The sequence below is a fragment of the Aphidius gifuensis genome, linkage group LG1, assembly GCF_014905175.1.
Source record: "Aphidius gifuensis isolate YNYX2018 linkage group LG1, ASM1490517v1, whole genome shotgun sequence".
Taxonomy (NCBI): domain Eukaryota; kingdom Metazoa; phylum Arthropoda; class Insecta; order Hymenoptera; family Braconidae; genus Aphidius; species Aphidius gifuensis.
This window is the reverse complement of record NC_057788.1, coordinates 27,815,533-27,831,681: the sequence shown is the minus strand read 5'-3', so window position 1 is coordinate 27,831,681 and position 16,149 is coordinate 27,815,533. Positions and strand designations below refer to the sequence as shown.

Sequence of the window (16,149 nt, the reverse complement as noted above, 5' to 3'; positions counted from 1 at the left end):
TATATTGTTGATAAAATATGATTATTGTAAAAAAAAAAAACATAGTTAAAGCATAAATTCAAGAGACATATTGAGGTCAATGTTATCATGCTCAGTTGAGAATTCTATATGGTTATACAGTAATTATGTTGGGATCAATGCGTGTGTTGGAATTGGAGTGAAACTCTCTCCCTCTTTTGCTCCCTCTGATTTAACAAGGCTTGTGTAAAAGCTGAGGACGTGTCAGATATGGAAGATGAGAGTTCATGAATTGCCATGGGGAGTATATGTTTATCTATATAAAATACGAATTGGCTTTCAAGCACATGGTCGCATCTCGTATAGCCTGTCACATCTGTCTAATGCAATAAACTCTTACTGATAGCTTTTTTTTTTTCATTTAAATAATTTTTTTTTACCTTCGTAAATGTCGTTTTACAAGTATTAAAACCATTAGTATTATATTTGCACCCATTCCCATTGAACCCAGTGTAAATATAACAGTTGCTTCAGTAACACCACCAGGATGACATTGAAATACTTTTGTTGCATTGGATGTTACATTTCCAGATGCACCAATACCAAATCTTAAATTTGCACCAATCATTGCAATCTAAAACAAAAAAAAAAAATAATTTTAATTAATTAATTATTGATTTGTTTATTTTATTTTTATTTATCATCTAAATAATTTTTTATTATTTCAACATTATTAAGTATCAAATGTCAAAAGTATATTTATTTATTTTTTTATTTTTTACTTTACCATTTGACCTGGTTATTAAATCAAATTAAAATAATATTTTGTCATGTTAAAATTTAGTTGAGTCATGAAAAAAAAAAAAATAAATTTAAATGAAAATAATTATTTTAAATTTTTTTTTTTTCATTTTATTTTTATTCTTTTAGAATTTATTTCAAGCCAGAATAACAATATGAAAATTTATATATAGAAAATTTATATCTTCAAGATAAATCCGAGTTTTTTTATTTTTTTCGAATTAATTATTTAACTTCCTATTCACATTAGATACAGTTGATCAACGATATTTCTTCATTCTATCAGTGTAAAAAAATAAAAATAAAAAACTAATTCAAAAAGTGCATCAAAGTTTTATCTCGTGTTTTTCAACAAATGTCGTAATGACCGGATTTTCTTGTACCCAAGCTTTTCTCTCGTTCCGCAAATAATTTCATTTGATACATTGAACTTGTCGCTGTTTTTATAAATTTATTTTTTACTTTATTTTTTTATAAAATAGACTGCATAGTCATGATGCTTTATACTAAAATACATTTTTTATTTGAAGAAAAGTTTTAACTAGCTGTTTTTTTGCCTCTTGTCCATATGATAAAATTTCATACTGCAACTTGTGACATTTTAAAAAAAATTGCACAAAATAAAATGAAATAAATAAAAAAAATATATTAAGTACTCATCCGTGCAGACGACCCGTGCATAAATGACTTTTTTTACAATATTCTCAACGACTCTTCTTATTATACTGTGATCTTTTTCCTCTTTTTTTTTTATTTAATAAATAAAAGTACGTAAAAAAAAAAAAAAGAAAAATATTCTTTTATTTATTGACTAATTTAAATTGCAAATTACAATTAATTATAAATAGTAAAAATAATTTATAATATTTAATTTGTCTTTATAGAAACACAAGAAATATTGTGATAGAAAAAAAATTTTATTTTACATAAAATAATAAAATGATGATAGTAAAAATTGAAACAATGGAAAATAGAACAATGTGATAATAAAAAAAAAAACAATAGATATATAAAAGAGAATTTTAAATGACATTTTTATAGGTGATATATGATAAAATTGAGAGAATTTAATAGTGACATATGATATATAAAGATCTTTAATTTAAAAATCTAATTTTCGACATTTTACTTTTAGAACAAATGGCTTTAAAATTTTGTTCTATCTATAGTTAAATATATACTTTATAATGCATATGCAAGATAGTTTTGTTCCTTTTGTAAATTTACTTCTTGTTAGCTTTCATCTAAATCTAAAATGTCATTTACATTTTAAAGGTTGTAACACATGACGTTGGTTTTTTATATAGAAAAAGTTGACCATAATAAATTCAACCCTTAATTTACCACTCATGTGGTTTTTTTTTATTTAATTATACTTGGTAAATTATTTTTGCTTTTAATTTTATTTTTGTTAATTAAAAAAAACTCATACCTAAATTTTATTTTTTGCATATTAAGTAATTTCATATGGGTTATTATTTGCTGGGTTTAAAATTGTTTTTATTTTTTTTTTTAACGTGTGCGTTCAATTTCAGGGTACTTATAAATACCAGTATTGATTTAATTTAATATTTGCATATTTATCATTGAGCGTTGATGTTAATGATACTTTTCAATTGTCTCTGGTTTATTTGTTCTGGTTTTATTATTTACTTGTAATAAATTAAATACAATAATATTATTTCTACGAAATTTATAACATTTTTTAATTTTTTGTACTTTAAACAATTTATTTTACTAATTGATTTATTTATAATTAGAAAATTAAATACAAAACAATATTGAAAATCTCTAGATTTATAAAGTTTTTATTTTTATAAATTAAATTTGTTTTTTTTTTTTTTCGTTTGACTTATACGAGATATAAAATTTTTAATTGAAATGTAAAGAAAATAAGATAAAAATAAAATTTACGTCAATGAAATACGACAAGTAAGACACAAACAGAGTATAAAAAAAAAGTTGACAAAAAATAAAAGCGACTAGTTTTTTAATTTTAGAACGGAAAAAAAAAAAAAAAAAGTGTTCAGTTTATTATGGATTTTCTGCACTTTGCTAAAAGGAAATAAGTTTTGAAAATATTCTTGTTAATGTTCACCTGAAATTTAATATAATCCAAGATTAAAAAAGAAAAAAAAATGTTTTTGTCAACACAGTTAGTAAATACGTATTTTTGTTAATCTCTCTTCAATGTATGAATTTTGCTTGTTTTTAATTTTTAATTAAAAAAAATTAATGAAAAAAAAAAAAAAGGAATTTGTTTACTTTGCTTAGTATACAAATTAAAATATATAATTGAATTTAAAATTATCACATTAATTATCTAAAAGTTGAGTAAATTTCTGCAAGGGTTAATTGGCTTTACATGTGCAAATTATAAAATATCAGTGACTATGAATAATGTGTCATCAATACAATAACCACAATTGAATAAATTATTTTAATTACATTTTCATGACCTCATTTTGATAATTCAAATTATAAAAATTACATTCTTCATAAAAGAAGAAAAAAATATGAAAAAAATTGATTTAACAATTTTTTTTCAATATTATCACGAGTTTCTACGTAATCCTACTGTTTTTTTTTCAAATTTTATTATATAATATTCCCTTGATATACGAAAAAACTTTAACTTCAAGTGAAAATTGCAAGATGGAAAGTTTCAACAAGATGAAAAATCTGCGAGCAAACTTAAAATCCAATGATTACATTCGTCGTATTTTTTTTTTATTTTATCATTTTATATTATCTAGATTAAAATAAAAATACAACATTAACTTTATTGTTTTAAAATATACTATTACTATAAATAAACTTGAAATAAATTGAAAATTCGAAATAAAAATAAAAAATATATTCAACATGAAATTTTTCAAGTAAATATTAATTTTTTATGAAGGTTTAAATTAAGATTTTATCTGATTATTGAACCTGTTGCTTAATTGACATTTATAATATTGCAATAATCATTATAAATATCAAAAATTTATAAGGTTTATTATCTTGGTTCACATTTATCACAAGCATTTAAAAAAAAATTAAATACATTTATAAATTCACTTGAGATTTGTGTTGGGTAAATTTTGCATTTGTGAATATACACTCAGTTTAAAGCAAACATCCCTCGAGGAGGTGTATCTAGACAAGGGTCAAGTGTATAATATAAAGCTCATGAGTAGTGTCCACCTTGTTTTACCTACAACTTTTTATCTCAAAAAATTTTTTCTTATTTTTATAAATTTTCTTAAAGTTTTTTTAAACATAATACATTAATTTTATATTTTTTGCTCACACAAATAAATGATAACGAATTTTAAATTATATCAAAAGTTTATAATTAATACAAAAAAAAAAAAGGATATATATTTTTCGATTTTAATGTAATAAATTTACTCTAATCAAATTATAATTAACTAAAAACTTTATAAATATATTATTAGTTAAAAGTACATATACTTTTTGTATTAATTTTTTTTTTTTACTTTAGACATTAATGAAAGTTGGGGGGGATAAATTTATACATCTCATGAATATAAATGAGTAAAATTTTGTTGGATGTAATATCGAGGTTAGTTATATTTGTGTTGAACATGTTAAATAATGAAAATAACCAATAACCCATGAAGTGTATTTATTGCAAATAGAAATACTTTATCATATATATATTTATTGATATTAATTAGATTATTATGTTGTTATTTTGTGTACATTGTTGGTGGTAGTAACAAGACACAGAGTGAGATAAAACTTGATAATTATACTTGGACAGAATCTAAACTATTATCTCAGACAAGACTTTATTATATACAATAGTTGTATACCACGAAACAAGTATACTTAGCAAAATTATTACAACGCCCAAAACTGTATATAAATTTAATCCTTTATTGTGTGAAAATTGACAATGAAAATACAAATTTTATTTAGCGTTTAATAGATAAATTGATAAAGTTTTTATTTATTTGTTTATCAATTTTACATACATGGTAATTTTATTTTAATATATACATTAACTATTTAAAACAATAACGTTATGAAATTTGCAGTTTAAAAAAATATCTAAAGCTTGTATTAATTTTTTTCACGCTGATAAGGTGATTTGTAGATTATTCATAAAAAAAAAATGATCCTAAAATCACCTTGTCAATTCTGGGATTATAAAAATCAACTGTTTCAAATCAACATAAATATTAAATAAAATTAATTTCTATATTGACTTTTAAAGTATCAATAAATTATTTTAAATATATTAAAAATTTACTTGTATTAAAAAATTGTATATTGATTTCAAAATGATTTTTCAATGAGGCATATAAATGATTCGATAATTATTCAGGATATAGGAAGTTACGATATCGGATGAATGAAAAATTCAGTAAATATAATATTTTTTTTTATCATGAAAGATGATGGGTTAAAGCGAATAAAGAGATGAGTACACTCGAGTATAAAACGATTGGTCGCTTCGAGGTTTTTCAGTATAAAAAATATAAAAAATAAACTGACAAGTATAGATCGATTTTTTTTCTATACCGAGAAATGTATCTTCAGTGATAAGGGAATTTATTTTTTACCATTGAAATAACTTACTTCCTCGTTTTATTATTAAATATATATATGAAATATAATAAAAAAATTCAAAAAGAGAAAACAAATATTTATATTCAAGTTGAATACACTAAAGAAAAAAAAAAAAAGGTTTTATTATTATGGTTGAATATATTTTAATAAATTTTATAAAACGTACTCATTAGTTTTTCTTTTATTCTTGCGTTACTAGCACAAAACTATTGTGCAAGAAATATTTTTTTATTTTTTTGTTTTATAAATTCAAACGAGTAAATGTGATGGGATAAAATGACTGACTGTCTTTGTACCATTGTAAATGCATCACGGTCTTGCATAACAATCTATATTTTTTCCACAAATAACATGAAAAAAAATTTCTATAAAAACATAAAAATAATTATAAGCGGTATGTAAAATTATTACAAAAAAAAAAAAACAAATTAAAAATGATGTTATGTGTATTTTTCAAATTTACAATCATAAAAAAAATTTGTATTTTTAATCGTTTTTTTTTTTTTTCTGTCGTTAATTATCCCAATTTTTTAAATTTTTAATTTCAACAAAATTTATTGACAACTGTAATTACAATTTTTCATATGAAATTTTTTTTTTTAAATGAAATTTTATGGTTCAATGAATAGGATAATTATATTCAAAAAAATTTTTTTTATATTTTAATCTTGAAATTTTCATTCAAATATAAAATCTCATTTCCGAATATCATTTTTATTTTTCATTGTATTTCTTAAATCTTTTGTCAGGTTTTTTAAGAAAAACATATATATTTTCTTGAAAATTTTAATTGATAGTTTGACCTCATTTAGCCAAATGAATCATTAATTTTTTTAATTTAATTTTTTATCATCATCAAATGGTCTAATTGCATATTCTTTGTTATTCATGACTTTTCATTCATATAACAATTGGAACTTTAATATTTTTATATCCAAGAATAATAAGCATTAATAAAACAATGAAACTGATTTTTTCTTAACCTTTTTTTTATTTTATTGATTTATCAAAGAAAATGAAATGTCATAAAAATTGACATGAAACAGATATATCTTAAATAAATCCTTAAAAAATGTGATAATATTTTCAAAGTGACAAATTTAATGCACTCTAAAGCTATTGAGCTAAACCATAAATTTTTTTTTTTCATTTTTAATAATAATGTTCTTCGTCATTTTGAAATTTCTGATTTGAAGATTTTCAGTAAGTTCATACTTGAAGTGAACTCGCTTTTATGTATATACCAAGTTCAAGTAAGTCTGGAGTTTTCCCATCATCAGACCTATTCTCTTCAAGCTCTTATGTTCATATACTCATCTTACATAAAATTTTTTTCCTTTACTCATAACACGAAGAAAAGAAATCATGTAGCTATTTTTCATAAAACCGTATATATAATCTTGCTTGATTTTTTTTTTATTTTATTTTCTTTGTTCAAAGAAAAATACAAGTTTTATTTACCAAGCCACCACATGATAACATCAAACTTAATTTCTTCTTCTATCGCATGCTTTATCTCAATTATTTAAAGAAAAATAATAAACTTTTGTTATTTATTTATTTTTTTTTATTATCTAACTCAATTACTTATACTTTACTTTTAATATAAACTGACACTCTTTTTTTTCAAGAACAAGATAAACTATATTTATGAATAAATTTTTAAATATATCTCAATTTTTTTTTTTTTTCATTTAAAAAATTCAGAATGATGAAAAATGTTCAAAACGTGGAGATAAAAAATTCTTAAAATTTTTAAGTGAAAGTACATTTTAAGAATGTAATAGAAAAAAAAAAAAAAAAAAACAAATATTTTTGTGTTGTATATGATTTATGGAAAATGTTTGAAAAAACGTGAGCATGCAAGTGACCAAACTGGTCGCAAAAAAGCGCAAAAAATTTAAAATGTCTTTCTTTAAAACAATATTTTTTCAACTTGGATGGACTGAATGTATCTTTGAAAGCATTGAACCAGTTGACTTCCATTTTTAACGATATAAATATACATTTTTTTGTTGAATATTAAAAAAAAAAAAAAAGTTTCTTATAAAAAACTGTAGTAAAAAATTGAAAACAAAAAAGTTTATATTGTTTTTTTTATCACCAACTTTTATAAAATAATTTAAATAATTTTGAGTATATAAAATATTAATTTTGTTTATTTTATAAATTTTGAAAAGGGTATTTAATATAATCCATAATAATGAAATTAATTTAAAAACATAAAAACTTTATATTTGATTTAACAAATAATAGAATATATATAATTCATGAGAGACATTTATTCAATAAACTGCAACAATAAATCAACCTTTCCTTTTAAAATTCATTAATTTCAGTCTGATTTTACCTACTGTGGTTTGTCTACGTGAAAATCCGAAATGCCATTTCTTAATGCTTTATCTGTTGAAATTTCATTATCGAGTTTTCCACATAATAGCCTATCAACGTAAATTTCACTATTTGTCTATGATAGTACCTGTGTATTTCAAGGGTTAACAGAGTTATCTGAACAACAAATTTCAATTTACTTGAATAATTAATGTTGTATATTTTTTAATTAAATAATAAATTCAAATTATTATTTGCGATAATAAATTAATATACTTTCAACTAACATATAAATAATTTATATCATTTTAAATTAAATAATAAATTTAAATTATTATTTTAAATATTTAAATCAATCAAAAAATAGTTTTTTTTTATTTTTCCAATGATGTCTTTAATAAGCTTATATAAAATTTATTTTAAAAAAATTTCAAATTTACAAGTGTATTTAAGCGCGTAACAATTTAAAATCCACTTATCTATATATGCAAAAGCTCCAGTGTGATTAGTTAAATTCATACAGGGATTTAGATAGAGATAATGCTAATTTTCACTAGTGTTGAAGCATTCATGTAGCTCTATTAAAATTATTATTCCAACGTTTTTTTTTCACATGTAATTCGTTGATTTTTTTTTTAACAAAAAATATATTAATTATGCCCTTTGGCAGCTTAAATAAAACATGAAAAAAAGAGGTATAAAATATCAGCTGTAGACAATTTATGTAGGTAACATTTAAGAGAACTTTGAACTGAATTTTCGTTGGGAAAAAAAAATAATATTATATTGTAAGATAAATAGACTATTAATGATAAGTCACGACTCTGCTGAATTGGATATAAGCCAATGAATTTTTTTTTTTTACAATGTTTAAAATTTTTGTGGTTATAATTTGAGTTTTATGTTTTACAAATTTGAAAATAGTATTGATTCTTGAAATTTTTAAGGGTCAGTGGAATTTATTGAAAAGCTTTGATCAGAAATAACGAGAAGAAATATATTTTTTATATTTTTTTTTTGAAGAAAATTTTGTAGTTTATTGAGAGAGAATTTTAAAGTATGTTTTATGAAATCGATTTTATATAAATAATAAATTTTATATGATGATTTTGGCTAGTTTGTAAATTCAATAGTTTAAAATTTTATTCAATGTGCAATTTCAATTGACTGACCTTTGATCTGACCAAATAGCCGACAATTTGTCTAAGGACTTGACAGCTTTGTACTGATAATATTATCAGTGTTAAATTTTATCCGGAAACATTTTATATAAAGTGACCTTTGCTCTAAATCATCTCTATTCTATGTTGAAAATTTTATATATATTTTTCTTCATAAAAAATAAATACTGTATAGTTATTTCCATCACGATTTCATTTTTTTTTTTTTATGAAATTTTAAATACCGAGTTTAATTTTTGAAAAGAAAAATATATAAAAGGATAAACTAACTCGTTGATTTGTTGTTCAATTTTAAAGAATCATTTTGTTACTCAGATGAAGATTGTTAGTGTTGATGAAGCTAGAAATAAATAAGTGTGATGCTATCACAAATAGAACAACTGAAAAATTGGTAATTTTTTTTTCTTCTACAAATCGAATCAAGTTTTATATTTTCGTTGTTCTTTTCGTATTCTAAGCATTCATGCAAACTTGCCAATTTATGTGTTTTTCAATATTCCTCAAAATTTTTTTATTTTTTTTATTTTTTTAAATTCAATATCAACATTGATTTTTCATATGATTAACGTTCAATAAATATTTTCTCAACTCCTTAGAAATTCTTTGCAAACAAAAAACATAAAAAACGTGTTTACAAAAAAAAAAAAAAAAGCTCTACCTATATTCTCATAAGTTCATTTAAATAATTGATAATTTTAAAATCTATTTTTTTTTTTTTTAATATAATTTTCATAAATTTAAATAACAAGTATTATTTTACATTAAAAAAATTTATAATTATTGTGACAGAGACAGTGTATAAAACCTCATAATATAAAAATAAAAAATGTCTAAAAATTTAATTATTTAAAAGCACAATATTTATAAAAGTAATAACAAAAAATAAAAATAATGTATATTTGAATTTTTAATGCCTGACATTATGCAATTTGATTAAAAGTTTTTATTGTTTTTTTTTTGCTGAATAATATTATTTTTTTATTTGATTTTGTGTGTACATACGTAATGAAGTGCAATTGTTATGATATGCGAATATTCAATTGTTGCTTTTATGCTAGCTGGTCAATCAACAATGCCAAGTATAAATATTTGACGTTGAAAAATCAACACGAGAAATTCGAAATATCTGTGTTTAGCTTTATTAAACATACATGTTCCAGTACGCTCTATCACAATTTTATTTGATCGAAATAAAAATAATAAAATAATAGTATTATCTACTTTGTCAAATCGTGGAAATATTATTTTTTTTTTTTCGACACACATGATACTGTGTTATTTTAAATTTTCCCAATAATACCGTATGGAAAACGACTCAATAAAAAAAAGGCAACAGTGTTAAGATATCAAATATTTTATTTTTTAACTTTGTTTTATTTTTTTTTATTTTTCAAATTTATATTTATGAATGAATTAAAATTTGGGTGAGCTTTTAGATATACAGTTAAACTAATAAAAAAAAAAATCTGTTTATTAATTTAAAATTCATTTTTATTCTATTTACGATATCCTTTTTATTTTTCCTATTCAATCGGTATATTTTTCATCAAATTTTTATTCTTAATAAACCTCAAATATCAAAATAAAAATATTATTCTACTAAACTTCATATAAAGCTTTTTTTTTTTTGCAATACTTGTGACTGCTAGAATGTTGAGAATAATGGTCAAGAGCCAAGTTTATTTTCTTTTTTTGACTCTCAAAGTTTTTCCACGATAAAACAATTTTATTTTTTTGTTTAGTTTGTTTTATTTTTTGAGTTAGATAAATAAAAAATAAAACAAGAGAAAAAAAATGATGATAAAAAAATATATATATATGATAGAAATATACTTGAGAGCTTGGATGTAAAGATAAATAAAAAAATTCTTTTTGACTTGAACCACATTGTGTGTAATGAAGTTTGTGTGAAAGCTTTTGATGGTAAATGTAGGCAAATTTGTAGTCTGAACAATTGACTAAGTTAACTCAAAAGCCAAGGTGCATATGCTTTTATAAAATTCCTTGATCTACTGTGCGTACATGATTCAGTATGTACACTGTTAACAAATTCAAATTAAACCGTCACTCACATTTTACAAGCTATTCTCTTGAAGAAAAAAAAAATACAATAAAATAAAATTACCATCTAATTAACTCATCATAATTATTTACATTCAAAATTAATAAAAATTCAACCAAAAATATTAAAATATTAATGTAATTTTTCTTACTTTTAATTATTTTTTTTTTTTAATTTTTAATCATCAGCATGTGTCTCATCTTCATACAGAGATGAACACTAAACTTGATAAAAAAAATTTATCATATAATTATAATAAATATTAAACAATTATTTTTATAAATTATCATTGTTTTTTTTTTTTTTTTTGTTTTATTAATTTTCAATTGAAAATGATGATAAACTTAATTATTATTTTAATTTTTTTTTACTTTATTTTGTTTTTTATAATGGGATAATAAATATGAAATTGAATATTATTTTGATTTATAAACTTGTGGATGTCATTCATCCCGATCGCGAGGTAACACTGCGTACTCTTTCACTAAAATCAACCCCCATCATTTGAACCTCCACCCTTCCGCCACAACCACCACCTTTACAATTTCCCTGCGTGTGCGCTTCTCTTAGTTTCTCTCTAAATATTTTCATCTCTATTTTATATCTTATACACTCTCTCATCTTGCACATATCGTATTTACAACAACTTCCGTGCAACCAGCATCCGTTTTACACTTGTGTTCGTCTCATGTCATCAAACCCACAACATCTCAAATTTTTATTTCCATAAAATTTATACATTTATGTTTTTTATTTTCACTTTTATGTACATGACTTTGATCCTACATTTTTTTTTTTTTAACTATATCCTTTATGTATGTATATTTTTTTTTTCATTTGAATTATTTCAAGTGACGATAAGTACAGAGAATGAATAATTCTTTTATGCGTGTAATTTGTGACAAAGTGTTACGGTAACGCCCTGATTGCCCGGGACACAAAAAAAAACAACCCTTGCACTTTTTGATTTTTATATTATTTTTTTTTTTATTTTCTTTTTATCTTCATTTTTTATTCAAGCATTTTTTTCATCTCTCATTTTTTCTACTTTATTTTCTTCTTATGTATACCTTTTTTTTTATCTTTTTTTTTTTATCTTTTTTCAAGTTTCTTAATTCACATTTAAATTTTTTCTCCATAAGTTTTTCGTGGACATGTGAAGAATTTTTCTTTGTCGAGGCTATGACGTGAAACGATTTTATATGATTATGATAAAAATATTAGTTTATTATATTAAAAACTTTATATTTAAAATTTTTTATTTTTCCTTTAAATTTTTTGCTTTCAATTGTATTATTTTTTCTTTTTGGATAATCTAGTTTATTTTTTTCGATAATAATTATTGGAATAATCACAGAGGAAAGAGATTTTTTTTTTTTTTTGAGTGACCAAGCTGATATTAGTGTACTTTTTGGATGAGATGGGTAATCATTTCATCAATGTCATAAAATTCTGTATGCTCTAAAGCTTTTATCATTCCTCACCTCTTCAACCCCCCCTGACATCCTTACAATTTCTTTGTCCTCGCACTCTACTATCACTTTATTTCAAATTAGTTTATCATATATTAAACTGCCAATAATAAATCTAAAATTATCAAATTTTATATTGCTCTTAATTTCCTGATAAACTTAATCTATAATATTTTTTTTTTTTTATTTATTTATAATTTTACTTTCCTACTTTTATTCATTAAATTTTTTTTTTTCATTTTTTATATATCACTTTTATTTGTCATAAATGTGTAGAAGAATAAAAATATATTAAATTCTATATAAAAAGGTAAAACATCAAAATAAATGTTACACTATTCTTTCAAACTTTTTATCGTCGAAAAAAAAAAATTCATCACGTTCACTTTGTATAATGATTTTCATGTGTAGTCGTCTGAATTTTGAGATAAAAATTATCGATTTTTCATGATAAAAAAATAACAATCATACATTATTTTTTTGCAATAATAAAAAGTGATATCTAAGGTGTTTATTAACAGTCTATAATTTAATTTTTTTTATTTATGAAGAGTAAAGTAAAAAAAAAAAAAAAAAGTAAATGACTTATAAAAATAAAAAATTATTGTTCAATAAAAGTAAATCTTTAGTGGACAATGGATGAAGTAGACTGTATATATACGTTATTGGTTTATTTTTTTTTCATTTTTTATATTTCTATTTTTCCAACGATTGTAAGCATGCTTTTTTTGTAAATGTTTTTTTTTTTCATTTTCGGGTGTTGAACAAGTACCATTGGGTATGTTCTATGGAAAAGTAATTTATTGTTTTCCAATGTTACAATTCGCGTGAACATGCCACCTGGTGCATCACATTCATATATATAAATACATTTGCGGTTTATTTTGTTAGAATATTATATAAATTTCAACGTTTGATAAACAACATTTGAAAAAATATTTTTTAAATTCATTATTCATTGAAATCTTTTGCAATAAAAAAGCTTCAAATTTATCAATATTTATTCAATTGTTTACGATCATTTAAATCATCAAAATTTATATTTTCTTAAATTTTGAGGAGTTTTTATATGACACCTGAGGAATTATCTATTTTATAAAATTGCTTATTCAATAAATGATTTATCAATAGAAAATTTTGTTTAAAGTTTAAATATCTCGTGGGAAAAAAACAAGCTGTTTTCAAGTTTTTAGATATGACTTTTGTGGTGATGCTGCTTACTTTTTTTTTAACTAAAAAATATATATTTTTATTTATATTTTTTATTTATTTACACACAGTGAAACTGACATTATTCTTCAATGTTTGAAGCACCTTTTCAAAAGACTAAAATGTCATGGAATTTTTTTTCTCTTCATTTTTTTTTATCTTTCAATTTTATTTCTTTTAATTTTTTTTTTTTTTCTTTGACACTATTGGAAAAATTTCCGAGATTGCATTTCTAGTATACATATATATTTAGTACAAGTTTCTTAAGTGTTCTAATTTTTTTTTTTTGTTTCATTTTTTTTGTCGTTTTATTTGTCAACATTTCAGTGTGACTGTCAATGAAATTTTTATTGTACAAACGAACCACACCCAAAAGATTTTTCTTTTATTTTTTTCTTTAAATTTAATTGACAGAAAAATCTATATTGTCATTTGTATGGTGTTATTTTTTTTCTTAATAGTAAATTGTTGACATCAATGGAAATCTTATCGTAATCATTTATCAAATTTTATTTTATTTCTACTCTGAGTTAACGTGACAATGAATATTTTAATCTCAAATTATTTTTTAAATTAATTTTATTAAATTTTATTTTCTTTCAAGTGTTACTTTGAATATCTTGACATGTAAAGCTAGGCATTAATGTCAAGACATGACCACGCGAAATATTATGATAAATTTATTTTTTAAAAAAACCTTTTTCCATTAAAATTTATTTTAAATATGAATAAAAAAATATGTCAATTTGAATTTTTATTAAATTTTATTTATTTATTATTTAAATAAAAAAATTAATGAATTTTTTTTTCATATAAACATGAAATTTTTTATTATAAACATGGAATTTTTATATTTTGAATTTTTTATTGACACAGTTTCTGCACATTTGATGTGATGTATTGCTCTTTGGTAAAAGCGACAACCATCGAAAAACTTTTCACGCCCGATTATCGATCTTTGAGTTTGAAACTTTGGTTTTCGAACTTTAAAATTTTATTTTTTTTAGTTATTTTTCTATTGCTCATGCTGTTGCGATACACAGTCTCACCACAAGCATACAATTAGTCTTTTTTCTATTTATTTTATATTTATAGAAAAAAAAAAAATAATAAAAAAAAAAGCAAGCTTGGATAAGGGTAGATGAAACTTTACATGCTTGTAATTTTATATTGAATTTAAAGTTGAATGTGTTGCTAAATAAACAATTGATCTATCTGTGGATATTACGATTTACCACAAAACTTTATATCAAATATTTATTGTACACTATCTTGTGTAGTCAATTTATCAATTAAATAAATATTTATTTATAAACCAAAAATCAATAATTTAATATTGTTAAACAATATTGTATTATAAATTTTTATTTTTAATCTAATAATAACTCTTGAAAAAAAAATTAAATATTAAAATTTAATTAAATTAATTTGTGTTTTTAAATTTATTAAATCAATAAATTAATAAAATTTATTTCAATAATAATATAATTTTATATTTTTTAAATTATTAAACTTTAAATATTTAAAAAAAAAAAAAAAATGATTTATACATAATTTTATTCGTCATGTAACATATGAAAATGTCAGCCAAAAAGCACGAAATCTGATATACCATGATAGTCGTTGAACAGATAAAAAAGAAGATGAAAAAAAAACAAAATAGAAAAAATAAATAAAAATAAACGCAAATCCGCAATGGGAGTTGGGATAGAGAAAGAGGAGAAGGTGGTACTCGAAAGATAGACCCATATCAATCATTTTGATTCATGTGGACCCTCGAGATGCCAGGATTATCCTTCCGGATATCCGCATGAAATAATACCTTTTTATATTGGCCATTTGGTGTACTTTTTAAACCGTTAAAACTACTCCCAATACAATATAAAAATAAAAATTATTTATGTCAACAATTGTCTTGAATAATCACCATAATTATATCGAAAAAAAAAAAAAAAAATTAAACTAGCTTAATTATTATTTTCTTTTGTATTAAAATTAATCATTGATAAAATTTTATTTAATTTCAGACTGACTACAATCGACATTTAGAAGAACTAATAAATAATACAGAAAATTTATTGATTGAATTTATGAGAATAAACGTAAATAATAAGTCGTCAATTAAAAAAGTATCTGAAATTCATGGATTATTAGAAGAGATTAAAAATTCATCATCATCATCATCATCTGGTAATTTAATATCACTTTATCTAATAAGTTTTATCTATAAATAATTATAATTAAATAAATGTGTTTTTTTTTTCATTTCAATTATAGATAATAATCAATCATCAACAATGGCTGTAGCAACAGAATTATTCTTACGTCGTACTGAGCAGCTTTTAAAATTGATTTCTTCAATGAAAACACTTGATACATTACATGACACTGAGTTAACTGAAATTCAAGATAAAATACAGCATCTATCAAGTGTTGTTAAAAATGAAAAATGTCTCAATGCTGGTGGTAAATTTGAGTGGGTTAATAGTGTCTTAGTAAAGGTAATTTAAAAAAAAAGAAAATTTTGTTATTTTTTAATTTAAATATTTGC

The 16,149-nt window shown here is 21.8% G+C and overlaps 1 protein-coding gene across 1 annotated transcript in view; it reads left to right on the top strand.

Annotated features, from left to right (window-relative positions):
* The window catches only part of LOC122859486 (midasin), a 37,750-nt gene that overhangs the window by 11,902 nt on the left and 9,699 nt on the right, over positions 1-16,149 (top strand). The window contains exons 4-5 of the mRNA XM_044163104.1: positions 15,626-15,788; positions 15,876-16,099. Of these exons, the coding sequence (XP_044019039.1) occupies positions 15,626-15,788; positions 15,876-16,099 (387 nt within the window). The remainder of the gene's footprint in view (positions 1-15,625; positions 15,789-15,875; positions 16,100-16,149) is intronic.